This window comes from Ciconia boyciana, chromosome 5, assembly GCF_034638445.1.
Source record: "Ciconia boyciana chromosome 5, ASM3463844v1, whole genome shotgun sequence".
NCBI lineage: Eukaryota > Metazoa > Chordata > Aves > Ciconiiformes > Ciconiidae > Ciconia > Ciconia boyciana.
The window spans coordinates 74,232,464-74,254,140 of NC_132938.1; the positions used below are offsets into that span (position 1 = coordinate 74,232,464).

Sequence of the window (21,677 nt, forward strand, 5' to 3'; positions counted from 1 at the left end):
GTCTCATGCAAATCATTTGACTCAGCAAGCCTAGACCTATGTGCATCTATCAAAGGTAGTGTTGATGTCTAGTAACCATGCCACACAAATCAAAACAGTTAGCCAAAGAAAGGGATTTTTTCCCCTTCCAATTCACCTTGCTTAGGCGGCCAGCTCTTTGGGGAAGAGACCAGCTCTTTTATTCTCCCTCTATGTATATGTCATACCTAACATGATAAAATCCTGATTCATACATAAAATATGTTGATGGTGTTGGCAATAATTACCATGATGATGATACAGTTTCATCAGTGAAGATGAAGATGCTTGCATGTATGTAGAAAATATTGCAGAGCTAATTAGGGGTCTACTTTAGAACACAATTATTATTCCAGAATGTCTCCTTGTATAAACTGTTATTCTGTGTAGCAAATTGTGCCTTTATGCAGTTTATCTTAACCTGCTTCCAAAGCAGATTAAGCTATGCCAAAGTCATTTTTTTAGAGGAAAGTAAGCATTTCTACATAGAAAGTTAAGGTATTATGGCAATATTTGACTGTTTTCATATATAGAAAAAATCCTAACCTCTTAATAGGAAGAAAAAATATTCTATCACTAACATCAGTACATAACTTTAGGAAAGCTCTAAAGTATTATAAAAGAAATGTACGTCTGGAATGATCCACAATTACAGGAAAAACAAGAAACTAAATTAAAGGTACTTCTTATCATCAATTATAGATCAAAATACTACTGAGATGGATGCAATGGTGCTATAACCACTGTCACCATCTCAGGACCTGGTCCAAAGTATTAGAAATCAGAATCAGACCGATGAGGTATTCATTGTGAAGATAGTCTCTGTTAGACATCCTACAGAATCTGGTACAACGGAGTTTGAATCTTGGATTAGGGTTTTTGGCCACTACAGGAAAAATATTTATAAAAATAATGGCTAATATAACCACCACTGAATGAAAAATTAGATAGAAATGGTTAGAATCTACTTTAAAAATATAGGAATTGTTCAAAAGCTACATTTTATTTTCCTCACCAGTGTTATTTCACTTATTTTATTTTCTCCAGTCAAGTTCAGAATCTCTTTCATGTTTTATGAACATTCAAGTCATTAGGAAAATTTCTTGACTGTTTGCAGAAAGGCAGTGTTCAAATCACATGGAGAATAAGAAGAAATAAGTGTAAATTACACAGTAAGAAGAATATGCAAGTTGGAAGAATCCTGGAGTCACTCTATGAGAAAACTGTTTTCAAAACCCCTACAATTTATTGATCCCATCGCAATTTTATAACTTGTAGTCATAATAAATACTTAAAACCTATGTGAAAAAATATTATTCAAAATATATTATTTGAGTACAAAGAGATCTACTTTTGGTGTTGTGCTGGTTTTGGCTGGGGTAGAGTTAATTCTCTTCACAGTAGCTAGTATGGGGCTATGGTTTGGATTTGTGCTGGAAGCAGTGTTGATAACACAGGGATGTTTTCATTACTGCTGAGCAGCGCTTACACAGAGTCAAGGCCTTTTCTGCCTCTCACCCCACCCCACCAGCGAGGAGGCTGGGGGGGCACAAGAAGTTGGGAGGGGACACAGCTGGGACAGCTGACCCCAACTGGCCAAAGGGACATTCCATACCATATGGCATCATGCTCAGTATAGAAACTGGGGGAAGAAAAAGGAAGGGAGGACGTTCGGAGTGATGGCGTTTGTCTTCGCAAGTCACTATTACGCGTGATGGAGCCCTGCTTTCCTGGGGATGGCTGAACACCTGCCTGCCCATGGGAAGGAGTGAATTAATTCCTTGTGTTGCTTTGCTTGCGTGCGTGGCTTTTGCTTTCCCTGTTAACCTGTCTTTATCTCAACCCTCGACTTTTCTCACTTTTACTCTTCCGATTCTCTCCCCCATCCCACCAGGGGGGAGCGAGTGAGCGGCTGGGTGGGGATTAAGTTGCCGGGTGGGGTTAAACCACGACAGGTGTATTCTGCTCAGAATAATATATAGAATATGTATGTTTATGAGGAAACTGGTGTATGAATAAGTCCAATGGCTTAGACCAGTAAGGTGAAAATTTGATAATGGGACATAAAGAAACCTTTTCAAGTATGAGGATTTATATATTTTTCTACATTATAATTTGTAATATAGCTGCTGCTGTTTTCAACTATCCATGCGATGACCTAAACCTCAAACAGCAAAGAAGCAAACACCCAAATCCCCACTATTAAGCCTTTGGTTTCAATCACCCCCCATAACCATAAGTTCGACAGATTATTTGTGTCATTTATTTGTATTATTTGTGTCAAATGTGTATCATTTGATCAAATGCGTATGGTCTTATCAGTTCATGGCCTGGTTGCCCTTCAATTGTTTTGCTGCCTTGCTGCTCTCTTGTTATTGAGAATGGCAAACGCAAGCACCCAGCTTACCTTCTCTGTTTTCATGCAGTCTCCTGTTTACTTCATGTCCCTATCACAGCTTGTCTAAATTAATTAGTACTAAGCTTTTGATATGACTTTGCATAGAAATATTTTCAGTATTTTTGCCATTATGCTATGTATTTCTATGGAATGAATAGACTGCCTAGAGCAACAGGGTGATATGTTTTGTGTAAGGGTTTTGTAGTACTTTTATAGTGTCTTTTCAATTCAATTCCTTTTTACAACCTAGCATTTTATTTCCTTCTTGCTGGCTTTGTACATTGGGGGGACACTTTTCAGGGAATTATTCCATGGTCTTTGTTCTCAAGAAGAGTTCAAATTTCTCATGATAATATACATCTCCTTCCGCATTTGTCTTTTCTAAGGTTCTGCACTGAACATACCCATTGGAACACCGTGTAGGGATCACACAAACTTGAGCAGATACACTCGTATGGCACAGTGAAAGCTCCACGCAGAGCTACCGGTTTACCTTTGTAGCTATTGCGCTAACGGCACAGTGTAAGCGAGTAAGTTCGCTCAGCTATCCCACCGTGCTGACACTGCCCTGCAGCTTTCAGTTCCACAGCGAGCTAGGTCAGAAGCAGACTGGGTTTTCTGGACCACGCTTCACTGCACAACGTGGGCATACGTAGTCTATTAGAGACTTGATTGACCTAAACCATTTTATGTCATCTGCAAATACCACCCCCTTTTTCTCATTTCCATTTCTAGATAATTAATTTTTTAAACTCCATGGATCTCCACATAGACACTTGAGGAACTCTGCTTCTGCTAAAATGTTCCATTTATCCTTATGATTTTTTTCTCTTAGGCACAGAGTCTGGTAATGCTTTGCTCTGTGACAACACTTGCTTAGTTTAGTAGCTTCTTCTACTATGCTACTTTATGCTACTATGCTACTATGCTACTATGCTTCTACTAAAGCTACTTTAGTAGCTTCTACAGAAGCTATGCTAAAGGTTTTTTTGACAGTTTCAAATACATTATATTGATTAATTCTCACCTGCTCTATCAAAATTCTAATAGATTGACAGTCTTTCTGTGCATTTTTCCTGGACAGATGCCAGCTGCCTTGTTCCTAAAACCCCCGAGTTACAATTTTATGTCCTATGCTGAGGTTTCTCACTGATCTCTAAGTTACAAGATTTTCTAGTACCTTTTCTAACGATAAACACAACTTCTGACATTCTTTGGTTGCTAGCTTTTGTTAGAAACTGAAAATTAAAGAAACACATAATCCACTGACTTCTTCCTAGTTGTTTTAGTCAATTTTTCAACAACATCTTCTTCCACGACTCAGTCTTGCACATTTATTTGAAACGGTTACCTGGGATGGGTGGCTTCCTAAATACGCCTGTCTTTCTTTCTCCATCCCTCCTCTAGTAAATACAGTTTACAAAGAAACAGTTTAGAATCTCTGCAACATCCTTGTCCTCACTAACTGCACCTCAAGAGACCCACCAATTCTCTCCTAGCTTACTACACTTGACATCTTAAAAATTGTCTATATTTATTTGCATGCCTTTGCCTATTTGCTCTAAGAAGTCCCTCTTATCTCCACTAATTACTATCCTAAAGTTTACTTGCTAGAACTTATGCTCTTTTCTGATCATTTTGCTTAAGAATCTCTCTTTTATTGAGACCTTTTTAGTTCAAATAGTTTTTGTATTCTGCAATATACTTGTTCTTCTTTGCTACTGATTTTTCATATGGCCGTTTTCATACATGCTGCAACTTTTTATACAGTATTTTTGCTGAATATGAGGGTTGTTTCATTTTAATCACTTCTTTAAAAAAAATCATTCTACCGACAAACTGATTTTGATATGATCTTCTTTGTTAAGAAGTTGAATTTAATTTTATTACAATTGCAATTACCCAGTGGCTCAACTAAAGCTCCTTCCTGAATCACCTTCCTCATATGCATTCCTCTTGCTTTATTCATTGAATACATTATTAATAATGAATTATTTACTCATTGCTACAACTATCTCACTTTCTTTTTTTTGCTCCTGTTATTTGCTATGCAATTATAATCTAAAATTTTACTAAAGAAAATATTAAATAAGGGAAAATAAAACAGAAATATTACTCTTGTTTTGTAGCAGTTTTAGCTTTGAGGTTCAAAGAAAAAAAGCAAAACTAAATTTGGATTCTCAAGTGTGGCTTACATAATACCACTCATTTATATTGCTTACTTCCAACATTTTACCTCCAATTTTTTATGCCCTTATACCAGAAAAGTGTAAAATGCAGACCGATGTCTGTATGTAAACACATTCTTCAACAATACTACTTACATTAGCTGAACAAAATTTAAAATCCCTAAACTACCAATAAAAAAATATTTCTTTGTTATTTGAAATAAAACTCCCAGGCCTAGAACAAAACAGAACAGAGCTACTATTGTGGTGTCACCAGATATAATCATCATTGTAATGCACATACTACAGCGGAACTCTGTTGTGATTAGATCATCAGTGCTACAAAACTCACATTTTCAACTAAAGGGATAGAGATGAAATTAGTACTGCTAGATTACAGCTTAGTACTAAAGAATGTTTCGTAGAGGTAAATGATGGAAGACCATTTAGGGAAAGACAGAGTCATGAGTCGTTAGGTCATAGCTAAGTGAAGTTTCACATTGGTCTTCAGAGTATGACCAGATGATTGACACCTGACATTTTAGCCTACACAAAATAAGCTGATTGTCTCAGGACAGGGTTTTTAGGAATGGCTTTCACATATCAGAATTGGTATCCAAATTTAGAAGCTTTCAGTAAAGCAAAGCTAAAGAGTGAAGTGGTAGAAAGACCTCTCTGAAGGACTGAAACACCTGAATTAAGAAGGGAGAGCCGAACTGTCTGTGCTGAGAATGATCTGGAGCAAAGATCTCACACCAGGACTGCCACTGCAGAACAACTAAATGCTTTATAAAAATAAATAAATTAATACCATTCAGTGAGATTCTTTTTTTTACCCCTGATCTGCTGTCCTAAAAGACTTTTGTTGCTTTAAAAAGGGTTGGTACTGCAATGTTAATGTCTTTGGCTTATTTGGATGAGATAAACATCATAAACTCTTGAAGTCAAGGAGATTACAGTCTCTAATAAAATACAGAAGGCTGCTAAATAGAATGAAAAGACATATTAGATCAAAGTATTACTCAAGGGTTCTACAACTGGCTCAGACTCCAAAAGGAATTATGAAGGTCTTTTTTAAGATCTATCACACTCTTTCATGCCACCCAACCATAGTCAAGAGGTGACTAAAGAAAGAGGCAAGATTTTCGAACAAGACAGAAGGCACAGAGGAGCACTGACAAAAGTCAATACTGTGTAGGCTGAAAGATGATCAGGCCGAAGGCAAGAAGTTTTGTCTTCTTCCTTCCAAACCCTTAATGTTAATTATGTAAATAGTTACTGCAAAATAATACGCATACTGTTTATTCACAAGATACTGCTCAATCATAAAAAGAAGCTCCTAGGACCGTTCTCTCAACTTAATTTTAGTCTTAAAAAATGCTAGCCTGGAAATGTCCGTGTTTAAACCATCTATCCAAGAAAACTTTGAAAATAATCCAGCATCAGAAAACAAAACTGAGCAACTCCCCCACTAATATCAGCTGATACTTTTGTTGTTGTTGACAATCATGTCACACTAAAAACAATCAAGGTTTTGTCTCTTTTTAAAAGCATTGAACAATGCCTTCTTCAGTGGTGCCTGAATCCAAGAGAAGCCATTTTTCCCCACTGCTCCTAAAATTGTGTCTGTATTATTCCTACTATGAATAGCAGAAAGAGGTTATTTTTATTCCCGCAAAGGGAACACTTTCATACAGCTTTTTGAATAGTACTTACTCAAATATGGTGGTTTGTAAGGCGCTCGTGTATTAGACAGCAGTCCATCCAACTCCTTCCTCTCCAGAGTGTTGTGAAGGGCCTTCTCTTTGCCGAAGGTGGAGAAGGACCTTTCTGCCCCCGGCTGGGCTTCTGGTGTTTCAAACACTTCAGTGTCTGGAACGGAGTCCATGCCAGGTACGTGCAGATTGCTGCGGTAATCTGCAGCTTGGCGTCCATCAGATGGAACAAAGGAAGGCATCCAGCACCGATCTGAGTGGCCCAGTGCTTTACATTCCTCCGTGCAATTGGAGAAGAGATCCATGCCTGCAAGCATGAGAGAAAAAGAAACTAGAGATATAAGCTTCAGCATCATGAACAGCTGCTGACAGATAAGAAAGATTATGCCGAGAAAAGTGGAAAGAGAAATGTCGTAAGAACTTCTTCCACTACTTTCGTCTCCTCAACACAAAAAAAATCTGATTGTCCAGTCTTCAGAAGTCAAAGACACCATTTAATAAGCGTAACTAAATGCCAGAATGTCACATACAGAAAAATATCACAAGAAGAAGGGTATTGGTGGTTCTATCTCACAAAACCACTTGCAGATCTCACTGTTTAGAACCCGTTCAAATAAGGTTCAATTCCACTTGTAGGTTGATGTCTGTAGTTCACCAGTTGAAAATACTTGTTTAAGAACATGAAGGAATTGTTTCTATATAAATGTATCTCTGACCAAAGAAATTAAATGTCCTGATTGAGGAGTCACAGATTTCATTTATGAAAATGAAATATTAATGAGTCCTATAAAGGAACTATCTGTGCATACTTTAGTACACAGATAGAGCCTACTGATATTAAAAGCAGATCTTACAAAGTAGGAATCCAGCTTTCAAGTGATCAGGATGGCTTATTTAATCAACTGTTACATCATTCTTTCAGAGATAGTTTTCATTACTACTGCAGCAGTCCTTACTGTCATCAAGTCATCCAAGTAATGGGACAGAATCCTGTAATAAATTACTGTAATTAGTAGTACAAAGGTAGCCATAGTCACATGTGACATGGCTGTGGATACTATTGACAGAATTGTTAATGCTTCCCCTATATAAGCAAACACTTGTCCCTGCCAACATGGAACTGTTTGCTTACAAATCCTTTAATGCTATTAAGATTTCAAATGACAAGCTATGCTTCTATTGACTACCTTCAGATCGGCCTTCCAAAAGAGTATTCCCTGACTGTGAGTCACTAAGTTGTTGGATTATACTTGTTTTGAGAGGAATGGTGTATGAAAGCATAGGCACAGAGTAAAATAAATACCAGCACCTCCAAGTTGACGTTCAACATCGTACAGAAAAGCAGAACAGTAAAGAAATACCTTTTCCTTGTATTTATAAAGAGAACTGAGTGTCTTAGAATAGGTGTATGTCAAAACTGAACTAAATCTGTTATAAACATTGCACTTACAAGCATTGCATTAGAATTACAAAAAATGACACTACTTGCAAGAGAAATATGAAAAAATTTTGAACAGCTGTAATAAGATTCATGTAAAGTAGCTCATTCACCAGCCAACATTGTAAAGAACTGGATTAGCTTGATCTCCAATGTGAAGATTAGTATTAAGAATTCTACCACTGTTTTGAACCATAATTTGACTTATATTAGTAATATTTATGTGATATCTCACACTACAAAAAACAATCTCTTCAGCAAGCAAGAATCTTTCTGAGCTATCAACAAGTGCTTGAGTATTAAAGGCTTAGAAAAACTATGAATAAAGAAAAAAAGCTTTATATCTCAGATTAATCTCACTTTATAATGAGTTCTTAATTTTAAATTAAGTAACATACAATGCTACGTCCAGTTTCGATTAGAACCTTGCATTGATAATTGGCATGCAGAAGTCTGAAAATAAATTACTGATCAGTGAACTGTTGAAGAATGCAAATGTGAACTGCAGATATGATTAAGGAATCAGATTAAGATCGTCAGGCAAGGTGTACAAACTGTACAGTTCTAAATTCCGTAGTGGTGGTAGCTATCAAAGACTGAAAAGAAAGATTTCGATGCAGACTTCCCAGAAAGAAATGGATATATAACAATGTCTATAAAACACTGTGTGTCTGTATCTTATATATTGAAATGTCTGCACAAAAGTATCTCTTATGCAAGAAAAGACATATTTTATGAATCTAACTTTTTGCCATTCAGAAGATATAAGTGACAATTAACACAAAATGTTTATTTCAATTTTCAGACTTCCTAGCAAAGGTACATGTAAACAACAAATAACCCTACTTTTAATAGGAAAATGATTGCAGTTACATTTTGCCAACAGTGTATCAGTGACCATATTCATTCAACATTTCCTGAAAGACAGCAGGAGAAACAAAAACTTATGGATAAATATTAAATTATATTCTTTAGTCAGTGGGGAGGGGGATATTATAATAATAGTGTTTTTAAGATATCTAGTCAGACGGACCCTTTTTTTCTCTTTATGGATTTTTATTTCCCCTGGAAAATTACCCTCCATTTTAGTATTTTGTTTTCACATCAGCTGCTAAACTGCAAAATGTCTCTATCCAAATATTATTTTTTTAGTTCCCTTTTGAATACTGCTTGTCTACTGCAGTGCACTGAACAGTTTTATATAACAGTTTATTATAAAAGAGATGTTATAGCCACTATAAATCAGGATTTTGAATAAACAACGTAATGAATGTAGGGAATATAAAATGTAAGTTTGTATGACAAACTTTTCCCCCCTTGAAGATGAGAATTTGTAAAAGAAAAAAAAAAATTTACATACATATACATCTGAATTTTAATATACACTGCTGGAACACACAGCTAGAATGTAAAAGCTTGTTTAGGATGGGAACAAAATGTTCAGAGAGGCCTGGGTGGGGTATTGTTCCTACTTGAATCAGTCACAACATTCCCTAAGAGTTTAATGGGTGCAGAACCAAGCCCTCGGTTTTAGTATTTTGAGAGAAAATAAATTCAAATTAGCAGTCCGGTTTTGAAATCCCTGGGCACCTATGTATATTTACACTGACTATGATATGAATGCTGGCTATTCTTCCTCCACCTTTTTCCTGTGGGTCATGGTATAGAATTCTCTGTTTCCAATTGAAAAGCATTAAAAACAGGGAGGGGAAAGGCTATTTGCTATTTTCCAGGAAGGAAGGATATAGCATGGTAAATGAAGTAAGACATTCACCACAGAACTCCTTCATACACCAAAAATCATGTTCTTGATTTATAACAAAAAGAAATGTTCAGCAGCATAACACTTCCATCTCATCTCCCTCATAAATCTGGTTATATGTACGATCCTTCAGAACTAAACTATCCACCATAATTGCAAATCCACATTAAAGAAAAATGCTTTATATTTTTCGTGTAGTTATCATATTAGACCTTGCATGCAGATAAACTGAGATTTTAAAGGTGAGTCTGAATGATGAATTTCAAATGTCCTTTGTGGATACAAACAGATACTATAGTGCACTGAAGTGCTGAAAAATGATAAGCATTGCACTATTCCAAACACAGCATACATATAAGAGCTCATGGCAAAGGCCACTAGTTCATTCCTGTTTGTTCACTTCTTATTACTAGAGAGGCCAGTGGGCAATATGAGCCCTCCCACAACCTTAACTTGGCAGATTTTGAAGGAAAACAAGCCCCCACCCCTCCCTCAAAGGAAACCAAAAACTAAGAAGGGAGTTAAATATGAAGTTTGATATCTGCATCTGCATTTCCTGAACTCAGGTGCTTTGAATCAGATACTTGGCAGTGTTGCACTTCTGAAGCATATTCCCAGTTTGCTTCCTTTTCATATTTCAAAAGGAGAAAATCAAAATTTCTATGCACATGAATTCTAATTGGTTTGAAAGACAGTTTAGATCAAAGCAAAAATTAGGCCTAAAACCATTTTTAAATAATGTATTCTTTCTTAATTTAATTAAGGGAGAAGAGCCATACACCAAGCCTTTAGAGCAATGAGTGAACACATTCATATGTATTACTGAGTAAATGATGTATTAAAAAGCAAAAATACAAATTAAATGTTGACAAAGTATTTTTGTAGTATTGTTATTGAGTGTGTTTTTTCCCCAACTTATGTAATTTTTTCATAACTTTGGCTTTTACTTGGAACTAAATGGCATTTTCCATTTCTTCTGTGGTAGTTTTTCTTTAAAAAGCAAAACTACTTTTCTGTTTAGATGCAAGATAGGTATGATGTAGGGAACCAGACCTCCTTTTCAGAGCTCCGTTACCAGAACAACTATCCATTTGGTTAGATTATCCTTGAGCAAGTTACTCATTTCCCTATGATTCCTGTTTTGTTTCGGCAAATAAGGATAATGATGTTAACCTCCTTTGTAGAAGACTTTATCTACTGAAGAACTGGACTTTATGAAACAGAGTTATTGTCATTCTTTCTTGCTAAGTAATTGGTGTGCTGCCTTGGATAAAACTGACTTCATCTGCATGAGAACATGAATAAAGACTCAAACATCTTCAATATTCAGCTCTTCCAAATCTCAACTTCAAAGCCCTATCTGGACCATTGAGATGTGAACATTATTAAGCATGCAGCCCAAGGAAAGAAGAGAAAAAAAGAAAAAGAAACCACCCTCAGCTTGAGTCAAAGCACTTTTCTAAGCCATTTTCATGTTCACTCTCACTTTATCCAAGATAGGCTCTTAGCCCAAGTGATCTTTCAAAACAGGATTTAGCTGTCACCCTGCATAGGCTCAGAAGGAATACTGGTTTTCTCTGCCCCTTTCTCACTAAAATTCTTCTTCTGACTTCTCAAATTCTTCTCCTTATGAACACTGAAATATCATAGCTCTTCTGCAATAATGCATACTAACCCTCTTGGGGTTTACCTAATCTGTACTGAAAAGGTGTGAGGCAATGTTTCACCCTGTGCCTTTGTATCAGACCCCTATCAATTCCCTTCATAAAGTCCACTAGTGGAAGCCTAATTTTAGATCTCAGCCGGTCACCAATGCATACCGTCCAGTACTGCACAGAGGAGAGTATCAAAAAAGCTGATGCATTTTATAGTATATACATGACAGTACATTTACTTAGCTTCACATCTTGGATATTCCTTCCTGAAGTGCACCTGAGAGATCACGCCAATTCAGTGAAAAAGGTGAAACAAAGGTAATATTGTGAAGAACTCTGCATGTTCGGCTTGAGAAAGCTGAGTAGCTAGTGAGCAACCATATGAAATAAGTTGATGGCATGAGTCCAAATCTTACAGGACAGGTGTCTAATCATACAGTTTAAACATACACACACGCAGAGTATTAATTGGCACCCAAGTCGGCAATTTCACAAGGGAGGCCAAGAATTTAATCAACCATGGGAAACAAACTAACCTCATGCTTAGAAATTACTCCTACAGAACATGATTGAAATACAGTGTGTTAATAATAGGTAGTAGTGTTGTATTAGTTGCATTTGTTCTACAACAAATAGCGGCTTTTGTCTCAACCATTTTCAGACAAAGAAGAGCACAAGTAATTAGAACATGCACTTGGGGTTTGAGAAACCCCTCCTCTGTTTGCCAAAAACTTCTTGCGCTTCTTCACCTTTGGAAAGTCATTTTCCAAAAAGCTCAGATTCCTACCCCAGTCAATGAAATGACTACTCAATCCATGAAAATTAGGCTCTTGAGTATCCCACTACTTGCCATTCCCCACTAAATGCAGATGACAGTACTTTTGTACTTCATGGATGTTAAGGTAGATAAATATGCGGATAATTACGAGGCATTCAGCCGTTAATTTAATGGGAACAATATGAATTCCTTACATACATTCCAGAACATTTGAAACCATGATTAAATCACTATTAAGAAAATCTATTTTGTGAAAAGGTGAACTAGAATCTTATTTCAAAACATAATAAAACATTTTGATGATTTCTATGATATATAGAACAGCTTAGTTCAGAATTTTCACTAAATAATTGTGCAGGATAAATCTATGGCACAGTGATAGATTTTCATCCTGCATGTTTTCCTTCCCAATTAATAATTGACCATGACTTTTGACAGTCAGCTTGGCTAGCAATGGACTACTATAGAATAGCTACTTGTGTGCCACAAGACTGTTGACTGGTGCCAGTAACAGAAGTCATGTACAGAGCAGTAAAAAGATGTTTTGTGAGCAGAACATGCTGCTGACTAAAACTGGTAGAGAGTGGTGGGTTTTATTTGTCAATGTGAATTATCTACTAAATATTTTTGGATGCAAATGCAATGCTTTTGAAAACAAATATGATGCTGCATGGTATCAGGTAACATCTTGAAAAAAACAGCCCAAACTTCTGCCATGTTATCAACCAGTGTGTTTTCCTTCCATAATTTAGGAAGAATTGATTATAGAGCACCAGAACGACTGAAAAACTGAGAAGGCATTCCGTCAGATATTTCCTCTAGCCATTCAAGATCAAACAAGATTTATGCTCCTTTTTTCTCCATAAAATTCATCACCAAACGCTAATAGCAAGAGTGAAGTTTTTATATCAAAATATCTTGTCATCGCTGAGGTCGAGGGGCACGTTCTTTGCATCACGACAGCAGGATTCAGCCCAAAACTTACAGGAAAACTAAATTATATGTATGTGGAAGATTAAAGCAGTTTCTACAGAGATTCGTATTTAAATATCTGTTTGGAACTAGCATTTAAAAGTTGTACATGCAGATTATTCTCAAATCACAGCACCAATATATTAAATCGGAAATTCTGTGTATTTGAGGTTTCAGTTCAAACTGTTAATTGCGAGTAGACCAGACCTAATTGTCAGCTTTCATTACTCCATATGGAATCACCATTGAAGACACAGAAGTTCATAAATCACATCAGATTCTTAAGTGATTCTAAATTATTTTGAAAGTATAGGACAGGTTTTTTCCCCTAGTTTGATAAAATAGAAATGATGAAAATGAAGAATTTACCCAGCTAAGGACTAATGCCAAGTTTGACAGTGGTTCCAGTGTTCATATCTGAGATAGACTACTTTTAAAATAGAGAGAAAGAATAAAGAGCAGAGGCACAACAATAACAGCACTGAATGCATCTAAAAGAAAATAGCTTTCAGTTGATGTGCAACTATATGATTATATTCCCACCATCAGTCAAATCCATCCCCTTCTGCAGATGTTTATTCTTTTCTCTCCTGTTTGGTTATTATGGTTCATTATGTTGAGGGACTAAGCTGATTGAAATGTTCATTGAGATGACTGCTGCAGTAAAATGCGTAAAAGAAAAAAAAAATGGAATGCAGGGAGGGCAGGAGGAGAGGGAGCTTTTTATAACTCAGTAGCACTGATTGCTGCATCAGAAACAGTGCGAAAGAAAGGGTGGGGGGAGGCTTTTTAAAACAACAATAAATCATACGCCATATATAGGCCAAAAATGAAAGAGGCTCTGTGTTCGGATGTAAACTTCTGGCAAGACCTGGTTTGTTGTCAGGTTCCCAGACACAAAATAGGCACTCTGTTCACTTAGCATGAAGCCCTGCAAGAAGCAGGGAGCTCCGGAGACTCTTGGCTCTTCTCGAGTCTCATTAGGTCTGCATATTAATGACTTGCAGCAATATAAAGGGGCCCTGTAGCAGCCTCCTCTTCCCCTGGAGCCTGGGTTTCCCATGGTTAAGGGCACAGTGACTGTAGCAGCAAGAAAATAGAGGACGTTAACAGAGCACGCGGGTGAGGCAGCACTGCTATGACAGTGCTGAGTCCCTTGCCCTGGTATCTTCTAAGACAGGGGTCAGGGGAAAAAACGGACGACTGGAGAGACTCTGGCAGTATTTTGTATGACACGCTTGTAGCAAATCCTTATACACGATAGAGCACAGAGGAAACAAGGGAAAGAAATCATTGTATCGAATCAAGTCATACCAGACCTTTGGAGACTGTGGTAGGGAAGAAAGCAGAAGCATTTGTGGCTAAAATGCAGTGTGAGGGTGAGAATGAATTCTAATGCATAGGCTCTAAACAAATGTCCCTTTCAGAAGAAAACTGACAGTATGAGAGCAAAGACAGCAAGCCGTACACACGGGAATAACACTGCAACGTATATATTTTCTAGGTGATTCAAATCATAGTCTTTTAAAGCATTTCTTTCCTTTGTCAGGACTGAAAGAAATGTACTTAAGGGTATCTTAGCCTTATTAGCATGGAGATCACTTATACTATATGGTGTCTCAATTTGAATTGAAAAACAATCCTCAGAAAATGCTAAGGTATTACACATTCAGAGCACCCAATGTGTGTCCACTGATCCCCAGCAAAAATCCTCACAGTCTGGCTGTCATTCAATCACTGGGTTCATTCTTTCCCTTGGGAACTCCCCCTGCACTTCACACTGCCATGCTAGCTGAAGTGCCTACTAAACAAAACTACCTAATGCTTTGAAACTCTGCAAATCTGCCATTGAAAAAAATGCACTATAAAATGTACCAACAACTTTGTTTTAATGTGCAGGGAGTTTTGCTACAGCAAATGATGCAGAATAACATACCCCCCCCCCAAGCAAATGAATAAAATAAACTCTGCCCCGTGAATGAAAGGGGTTCAAAATTGACTCCTTGCCCAGGTAACTGTAGTAGCAAGCTGACTTAAACCCAGCCTCCAATACGGTATGCTCACATTATTTATGCCAGTCTTGTATTATATTCCTATAAGTAACTGTTCTTTCTAGTCTCCCTACTTAAAGATCTACTGTTTCCATTCTCTTATCAGACTTACCAGAGGATTGACCTCGATTAGTGGCATCATGATCACTGTCTCCTTGCTCACTGTCTCCATGACCACTGTCCTTAGAGCTTACTATGTCTGCTTCCTGGAATGCAGAACTAGACACAGAAACATCTTTACATTAGAATAAACATGAAAGAGGAACTCATAAAACATTCTTCTGCCATCACATGGCCAGACACGGTGCTGCATTCACCCACTCCTGCCTGCTGCACTGCTTCTGCAGAGGTGCTCTGGCCACCATAAACAAAACTGGCTTTTTCAGACCTTGGTAGTCTAGCTGAAACGGACAGTAAGCATGATTACTCCGCCTGGTTTTCATGTAATTGGTATAAATAATTTGGTAGCATTTACTTAAGCTGGATAGCTAAATTTTAACTCAGAGAGGCCAATGTTTTCTGGAAGACCATACAGAAGCATTCATAAGTATTTAAAGCACGTTTTAGACTAATACAAAACGAGATTTTGTTCTCTTTTCAGGTGGTTTTGAAACCAGTTCAGAAAAGCCGTAATTCAAACTCATTTAGTTGACAGTGTTTTATTTAATACATCTACATACATTCAATTTCCCATTGCTTTACTGCTATTTTACATCTGCAGTAAACACATTTCTGCACCCCATTTGGACTTGCTAAAGCATGCATTAGGAAAACAAGGCTAAGGAGCTCATACCTGTTTACTCGCCGGGGTCTGTCAACTAGATAACTGAGCTCAGCACGCTGATGTTTTGTCTAGGAAAAAGAAAATATTGGGAAATATTTTAACTCTTGATATTTCTGTAACCAGCATCAGAAAATATACCAGAGCAGCTCACCATATTCACTATAAATGGTAATGTTTAGCTGCAAGTAGGCCTACACAATCTGTTTCTAGGATGTAAGGGGAAAAAACCCAGCTCTTGTTCTTCTTATTCGCACAGATGGGAAGGCATGAGGGATTTTTTCCTGAGTTTTTTGGGATGAGATTCTGACACGTTTTTCTCACAGTGCATGCTGTCGAGCATCACAAGGACTCCCACAAAAATCAACAGAACTATTTCTAGAGTTGTGTACTACTTAGTCTGAGAAAAAACTTACTGTAATCTAGTTTTCAGCCTGTTTTTAATTCCAGTGTATAAAAATAGGGGGAGACAGTACAGCTACTGCACCCTAAGGAAGAAAATACATTGAGATACCCTTGAGTCCTTGAAAAGGGAACAGAAAAGAGAGTTTTATAGACATTTTGAGGAAAGGTCAATCTTACAAGCCAAAACTAGAAATTTTACTGCAAAACTTAACGCTTGAGAAAATATCATTCAAACCACCTTTGCCAGACTGGACAGTATTCAGGTTTCAGTCTTCACGTTCAGAGAGAATGTGTTGTGTTCACTAGTGCACAGCCAGAGAGGTACTGAGAGCACGTATGAGCTAGCCCAGTAGAAAATGATTAACGGGGGCGTATTACAGCATGGCATATGCTTTGATAGAAATTCTCTACACACGAGATAACACAATATAGGCAACATGTTTAACAGGAGGGGACTGCATATAATTTCACGGAAACTCTTGATGCTTTCCTTTGCGAACTCAGCTTGGGGTTATAAAGCGCTGTTCAGATAGAGTAAAGAAAAGTCAATTAATAAACCCTAATTCACAAATTAATTAAAGTTCCTGCTAACTGTAGAGATTGTCACAGTCCCAGAGGGGGGTTCCCCCAAAGCCTTACTTGCACATGCAAAGATTTCAGGAAGAAAAAAGTCACAGTTTTAAAACGTTGCTTCAGAAACCCCTGTGATGACACCTCACGTCATTTCATTACTGTCAGCTCCAGCGACTCTGAGAAAAGCAGTCGTGTCGTGTCGTGTGTGTGTCGTGTCCCCCCCCCCCGACCCGCAGGCGATCCGCTCGCAGCTAACGGCTCAGGAGGGCCTCTGCCGCTGCCCGGCCGGGGCCAGCGTCGTTCACAGGCACCCGGGGGGGACACGGGGTGGGGGGGACACGACACGGACACGGACACGGACACGGACACGCTCGGCTGCAACAGTTTGTGAGCCCGGCTGAGAGGGAGGCGGCGGCTGGCCGGGGCGGGCGGCGGAGCGGGGGGCTGCCCCGCACTCCCCTCTCCCTCGCGTGCCGCTGAAGCCTCCCAAATATTAGAGGCCAACGAGGAGAGAGGCGGCGGACGAATGAATTAAAGGGAAAAGACGGACGAAGGGGAAAGCAAAGTGCCTTTCCCCGCCGGGAGAGGAGGGGCGGGAGACGGCGGGAAAGCGACGCGGGGCTTGGGGAAAGCCCGCAGTGCAGCGGCGGGGCACGGCCGCCCAACGGCCGCCCAACGGCCGCCCAACGGCCCGGCGCGGGGGTGGCGGGGGTGGCGGGCGCCCGGGCCTTACCTCGCTGGACAAAATGCTGCCGTTGGAGATGATGTCGGGCTGCTGGTCGGCGTAGCCGGTGACGATGGCCCCGCAGGGGTTGTGCTCGGCGTCGGTGCTGCGGGAGGGGCTGCAGGGCTTGAGGAACATCAGGTCGGTCTTGGCGGACTCGGGGGTGAGGCAGACCTGGTAGCAGTAGTTCTGGTTGTGGTGGTGGGAGCCGAAGCTGCCCGACTCCTCCACCGGCACCTGCGCCGGGTTGCTGGGCACGTTGGAGCTCTGCACCAGCATGATGTCCGACTTGCTGAGCTTCTTCTTGCGGGCCCGCGCCTGGCGGCTGCAGCAGGGGCAGCAGCAGCAGCAGCCCAGGCAGCAGTCGCTGGCCAGGCAGGTGTAGATGTTGAGCTTCTTCTCCTTCTGGCAGCGCACGGCCAGGACGATCATGGCCAGCAGGAAGATGAAGGAGACGGAGCCCAGGGCGATGATGAGGATGAGGGTGAGGTCGAGCGAGGTGTCCCCCCCGGAGCGGCTGGGGCGATGCTCGCCGGAGCCGCCGCCGCCCCCCGCGCCCGCCCCCGCGCCCAGGCCGCCGCCGCCGCCGCCGCCGCCGGGCCGGTCGGCCGCCCCGTCCACCAGCACCACCTGGATGGCGGCGGTGGAGGAGAGCGGCGGCTGCCCGTGGTCGCGCACCTCGATGACCAGCTCGTAGGGGCGCTGGGGGTCGCGCTTGGCCGGCACCCTGCGGGCCGTCCGCAGCTCCCCGGTGCGCCAGTCCATGCGGAAGAGGCTGGCCTCGTTGCCCCGCACGATGCTGTAGGTGAGGCGGGCGTTCTCCCCGTCGTCGGCGTCCACCGCCGCCACCCGGCTCACCAGGTAGCCCGGCTCGGCGCCGCGGGGCAGCGCCTCCCGCGCCGGGGTGCCGTTGCGGCCGGGCAGGGGGCTGACGATGGCGGGGGCGTTGTCGTTCTGGTCCACCACGACGATGTTGACGGTGGCGTTGCCGGCCAGCGGCTGCGGCTCCTCGCCGGCGTCGCGGGCCTCCACCTGGAAGCTGAACTCCTTGAGCTGCTCGTAGTCGAAGGAGCGGAGGGCGTAGAGGAAGCCGTTCTCGGAGTTGATGGAGACGTAGGTGAAGACGGACATGCCCTGGATCTGGCTCTCCAGGATGGAGTAGGCGAGCTGGGCGTTGGCGCCCTGGTCCCGGTCGGTGGCGCTGACGGCGTAGATGTAGGCGCCGGGCACGTTGTTCTCGCTCACGTAGACCTGGTAGACGGGCTGGCTGAAGCGCGGCGCGTTGTCGTTCACGTCGCTCACCCGCACCTGGATGGACTTGCTGGTGCTCAGCGGCGGCTCGCCGCGGTCCCGGGCCACCACGGTGAGGGTGTAGGCGTCGCCGCCCGGCTGCTCGCGGTCCAGCGGCCCCTCGGTGACGATGGTGTAGTAGTTCTTGAAGGAGCTCTTGAGGCGGAAGGGCGCGTCGCCCTGCAGCAGCTCGCACTGCACCTGCCCGTTCTCCTCCGAGTCGCGGTCCGAGACGCTGAAGAGGGCCACCACGGTGCCCGGCGCCGCCGCCTCGCTCACCGCCTCCTTGACGGTGGAGAAGCTGATCTCGGGCGCGTTGTCGTTGGCGTCCAGCACCCGCACCAGCACCTTGCAGTGCGCCGGCACGGCGTTGGGCCCCAGGTCCTTGGCTTGCACGTACACCTGGTACACGCTGCTCTCCTCGTAGTCCAGCTCGCCGCTCACCTCCAGCCGCCCGGTGCGCGGCGCGATGCCGAAGAGCTCCCGGGCGCGGGCCGAGATGTGGCTGCTGAAGGAGTAGATCACCTCGCCGTTTTGGCCCTCGTCGGGGTCGGTGGCGTTGAGCTGCAGCACCAGGGTGCCCGGCGGCGAGTTCTCCGGCAGCGACACGGTGTAGACGGGCTGCTCGAAGGCGGGGACGTTGTCGTTGGAGTCCAGCACCCTGATGGTGAGCAGGGCGGTGCCGGTGCGCTGCTGGGGCTGCCCGCCGTCCACCGCGGTCAGCACGTAGCGGTGCACCGCTTGCTGCTCCCGGTCCAGGGGCTTGTCCAGCACCAGCTCGGCGAAGCGGTTGCCGTCCCCCTGCGTCTGCACGTCGAGGGAGAAGTAGCTGTTGGGGGTGATCTCGTAGGTGCGCAGCGAGTTGGTGCCCACGTCGGGGTCGAAGGCGCTCTCCAGGGGGAAGCGGGTGCCTGGCGTGGCGCTCTCCGAGATCTCCACGGTGAGGTCGGGCTCCGGGAAGGAGGGCGGGTTGTCGTTGATGTCCAGCACCTCGATCTCCACCCGGAACAGCTCGAGGGGGTTCTCCAGGAAGACCTCCAGGTGCAGCAGGCAGGAGGGGCTCTGCTTGCAGATCTGCTCCCGGTCGATCTTCTCATTCACGTAGAGCACCCCGGTTTCCAGGTTGAGCTCCAGGTAAGGGCTGCGGGAGTTGGGCGCCGTCTGGAAGCGGCGAGCCGAAAGTTTTGTAATGTCCAAGCCCAGGTCCTCGGCGATATTCCCCACGAACGTGCCATGCTCCTGCTCTTCCTCCACCGTGTAATGGAGCTGGCAAAGGGCCCCCTCCACCATCCAGAGCAAGGCAAAGAGGAATAGCACAATCATCTCCAAACGGGGAAAGAGATCCCCCCTCCCCAACACCACCTCTTCCTCCTCTTCCAAAAGCCACCACCACCACCTCCTCCTCCTCCTCCGAAAATACACAGTACAGTGTGTGTGTGTGCCGGTGCGCGTCTATCTATGTGTGTGTGTGTGTCTGTCTGTCTGTGCGTGTGCGCGCGTGTGTGTGTGTGTCCGCGCCGGCGAGCGTGTGGAGAGAGAGGGATCGGGGGAGGGGGAAGGAAAGGGGGGGGAGGTTGATTTAGGGGGGGTGCTAGATATTATTTCTTCTGATTCATGTTAGGATTTTTTTCTCCCCCATCTCCCTCCTTTTTGTTACGAGTATTATTGTTTCACACGCTGACCAAATGAAGAAGACAGGCGTCCCCACTTCATCTGTGATCTTCGAAATAAATGGCCAACTAATAATAGCTATTAGCTGGATGTATCTAGAGAGACACAGTAGCCCGCTTTTATTTATTCCGAGAGTCTTGGCACTGCACCGCGGCAGCAGCAGTGGCGGCGGAGGCAGCAGCAGCAGCAGCAAATCTCAAGGAGGAAATTTTTATATTTCAAGATTGTCCTCGGTTTGTCTTCCCGGTGGGAGCTGGAGGGGTAGGTGCTGCTGGAAGAGCCGGTGGACATGCCCTCTTTAGATGCAAGAAAAAGGCAGAAAACCGCGAAATTAAAAAAAAAAAAAAATTATAACCCGCAGAAAGATTTCATATCAAAAAAGGCAGAGAACAGCTTTGCTACCCAAAACTTTCATTCCCTGATTTCTCTGGGATTTCCTCTTTTTTTATTTAAAGGTTTTAGATTTTTCTCTCTTCTATTAATAGTCTTTCATTTTCTTCTTTTATTGCTATCATTATGTTCATCATCATCGCTCTGCTTTTTATGGATGTGCTGATGAGGTTTTTTCCTCTCTTGCTGCTTTTGCGTCTAGCCCCTCTCTCTCCCTGTGTCTGTGTCTGTGTCTGTCTCTGCTTGCTGCCGCCGCTCGCCTCCCGTCCCGGCCCCGGCCCCGGCCCCGGCTCCTCTGATCTCTGCCGGCAGTTTCTGAGCCGGCAGCGCTCGGCTTTTCTGTTTTTGCGCAGCGCTCGGCTCCTGCCAACCAATCAGCCGGCAGCAACGCCCCCGGGGGCGGCACCCCATTGGCCGCGGCGCACGTCAAGCAGGCTGCGTCACAGGCGGGAGAGCGGGCGAGCGCGCAGGCAGCGCGGCAGGCAGAGAGAGCGGCAGGCGAGGGAGAGCGGCAGGCAGGGCGAGCGCGCAGGCAGAGCAGCAGGCAGGCAGAGCAGCAGGCAGGCAGGCAGGCAGCGCGGGGCTAACCCTGCAGCTCCCGAGGCGCTGCTGCCTCCCTCCCTCCCTCCTTGCCTGCCCCCGGGAGCGGCTGTTCCCCCGCCGCAGTCGCCGGGTAGGGAGATCGCCGCTCGTCATCAGCACTCACACACGGGTGATCGTAAACAACCCTCTCCTTGGAGAGGGAGTTTCCACCAGCTCCTGACTTAACTTTCCTACCCTAGACCGGGCGCAGTAACGGTTTTAGAAAAAGCATAAACAAGGGGAAACTTGAGATTATTATCCCCCTCCCCCATGGGCTGCCTTAGCTAATTAGTTTGACGATGGAGA

The 21,677-nt window shown here is 43.3% G+C and overlaps 1 protein-coding gene across 6 annotated transcripts in view; it reads right to left on the reverse strand.

Annotated features, from left to right (window-relative positions):
* Positions 1 to 21,109, reverse strand: part of PCDH10 (protocadherin 10) — a 35,415-nt gene extending 14,306 nt beyond the window's left edge. For 4 of the 6 annotated variants that reach the window (XM_072861451.1, XM_072861447.1, XM_072861446.1 and 1 more), the window contains exons 1-4: positions 17,448 to 21,109; positions 15,749 to 15,807; positions 15,068 to 15,174; positions 6,301 to 6,630 (exon numbers count right to left, since the gene is read on the reverse strand). In XM_072861451.1, the coding sequence (XP_072717552.1) occupies positions 6,301 to 6,630; positions 15,068 to 15,174; positions 15,749 to 15,807; positions 17,448 to 20,051 (3,100 nt within the window). In that variant the 5' untranslated portion in view covers positions 20,052 to 21,109. The remainder of the gene's footprint in view (positions 1 to 6,300; positions 6,631 to 15,067; positions 15,175 to 15,748; positions 15,808 to 17,447) is intronic. The other 2 variants (XM_072861450.1, XM_072861452.1) reach the window with 2 other exon arrangements.
* Between the last annotated feature and the right edge of the window lie 568 nt (positions 21,110 to 21,677).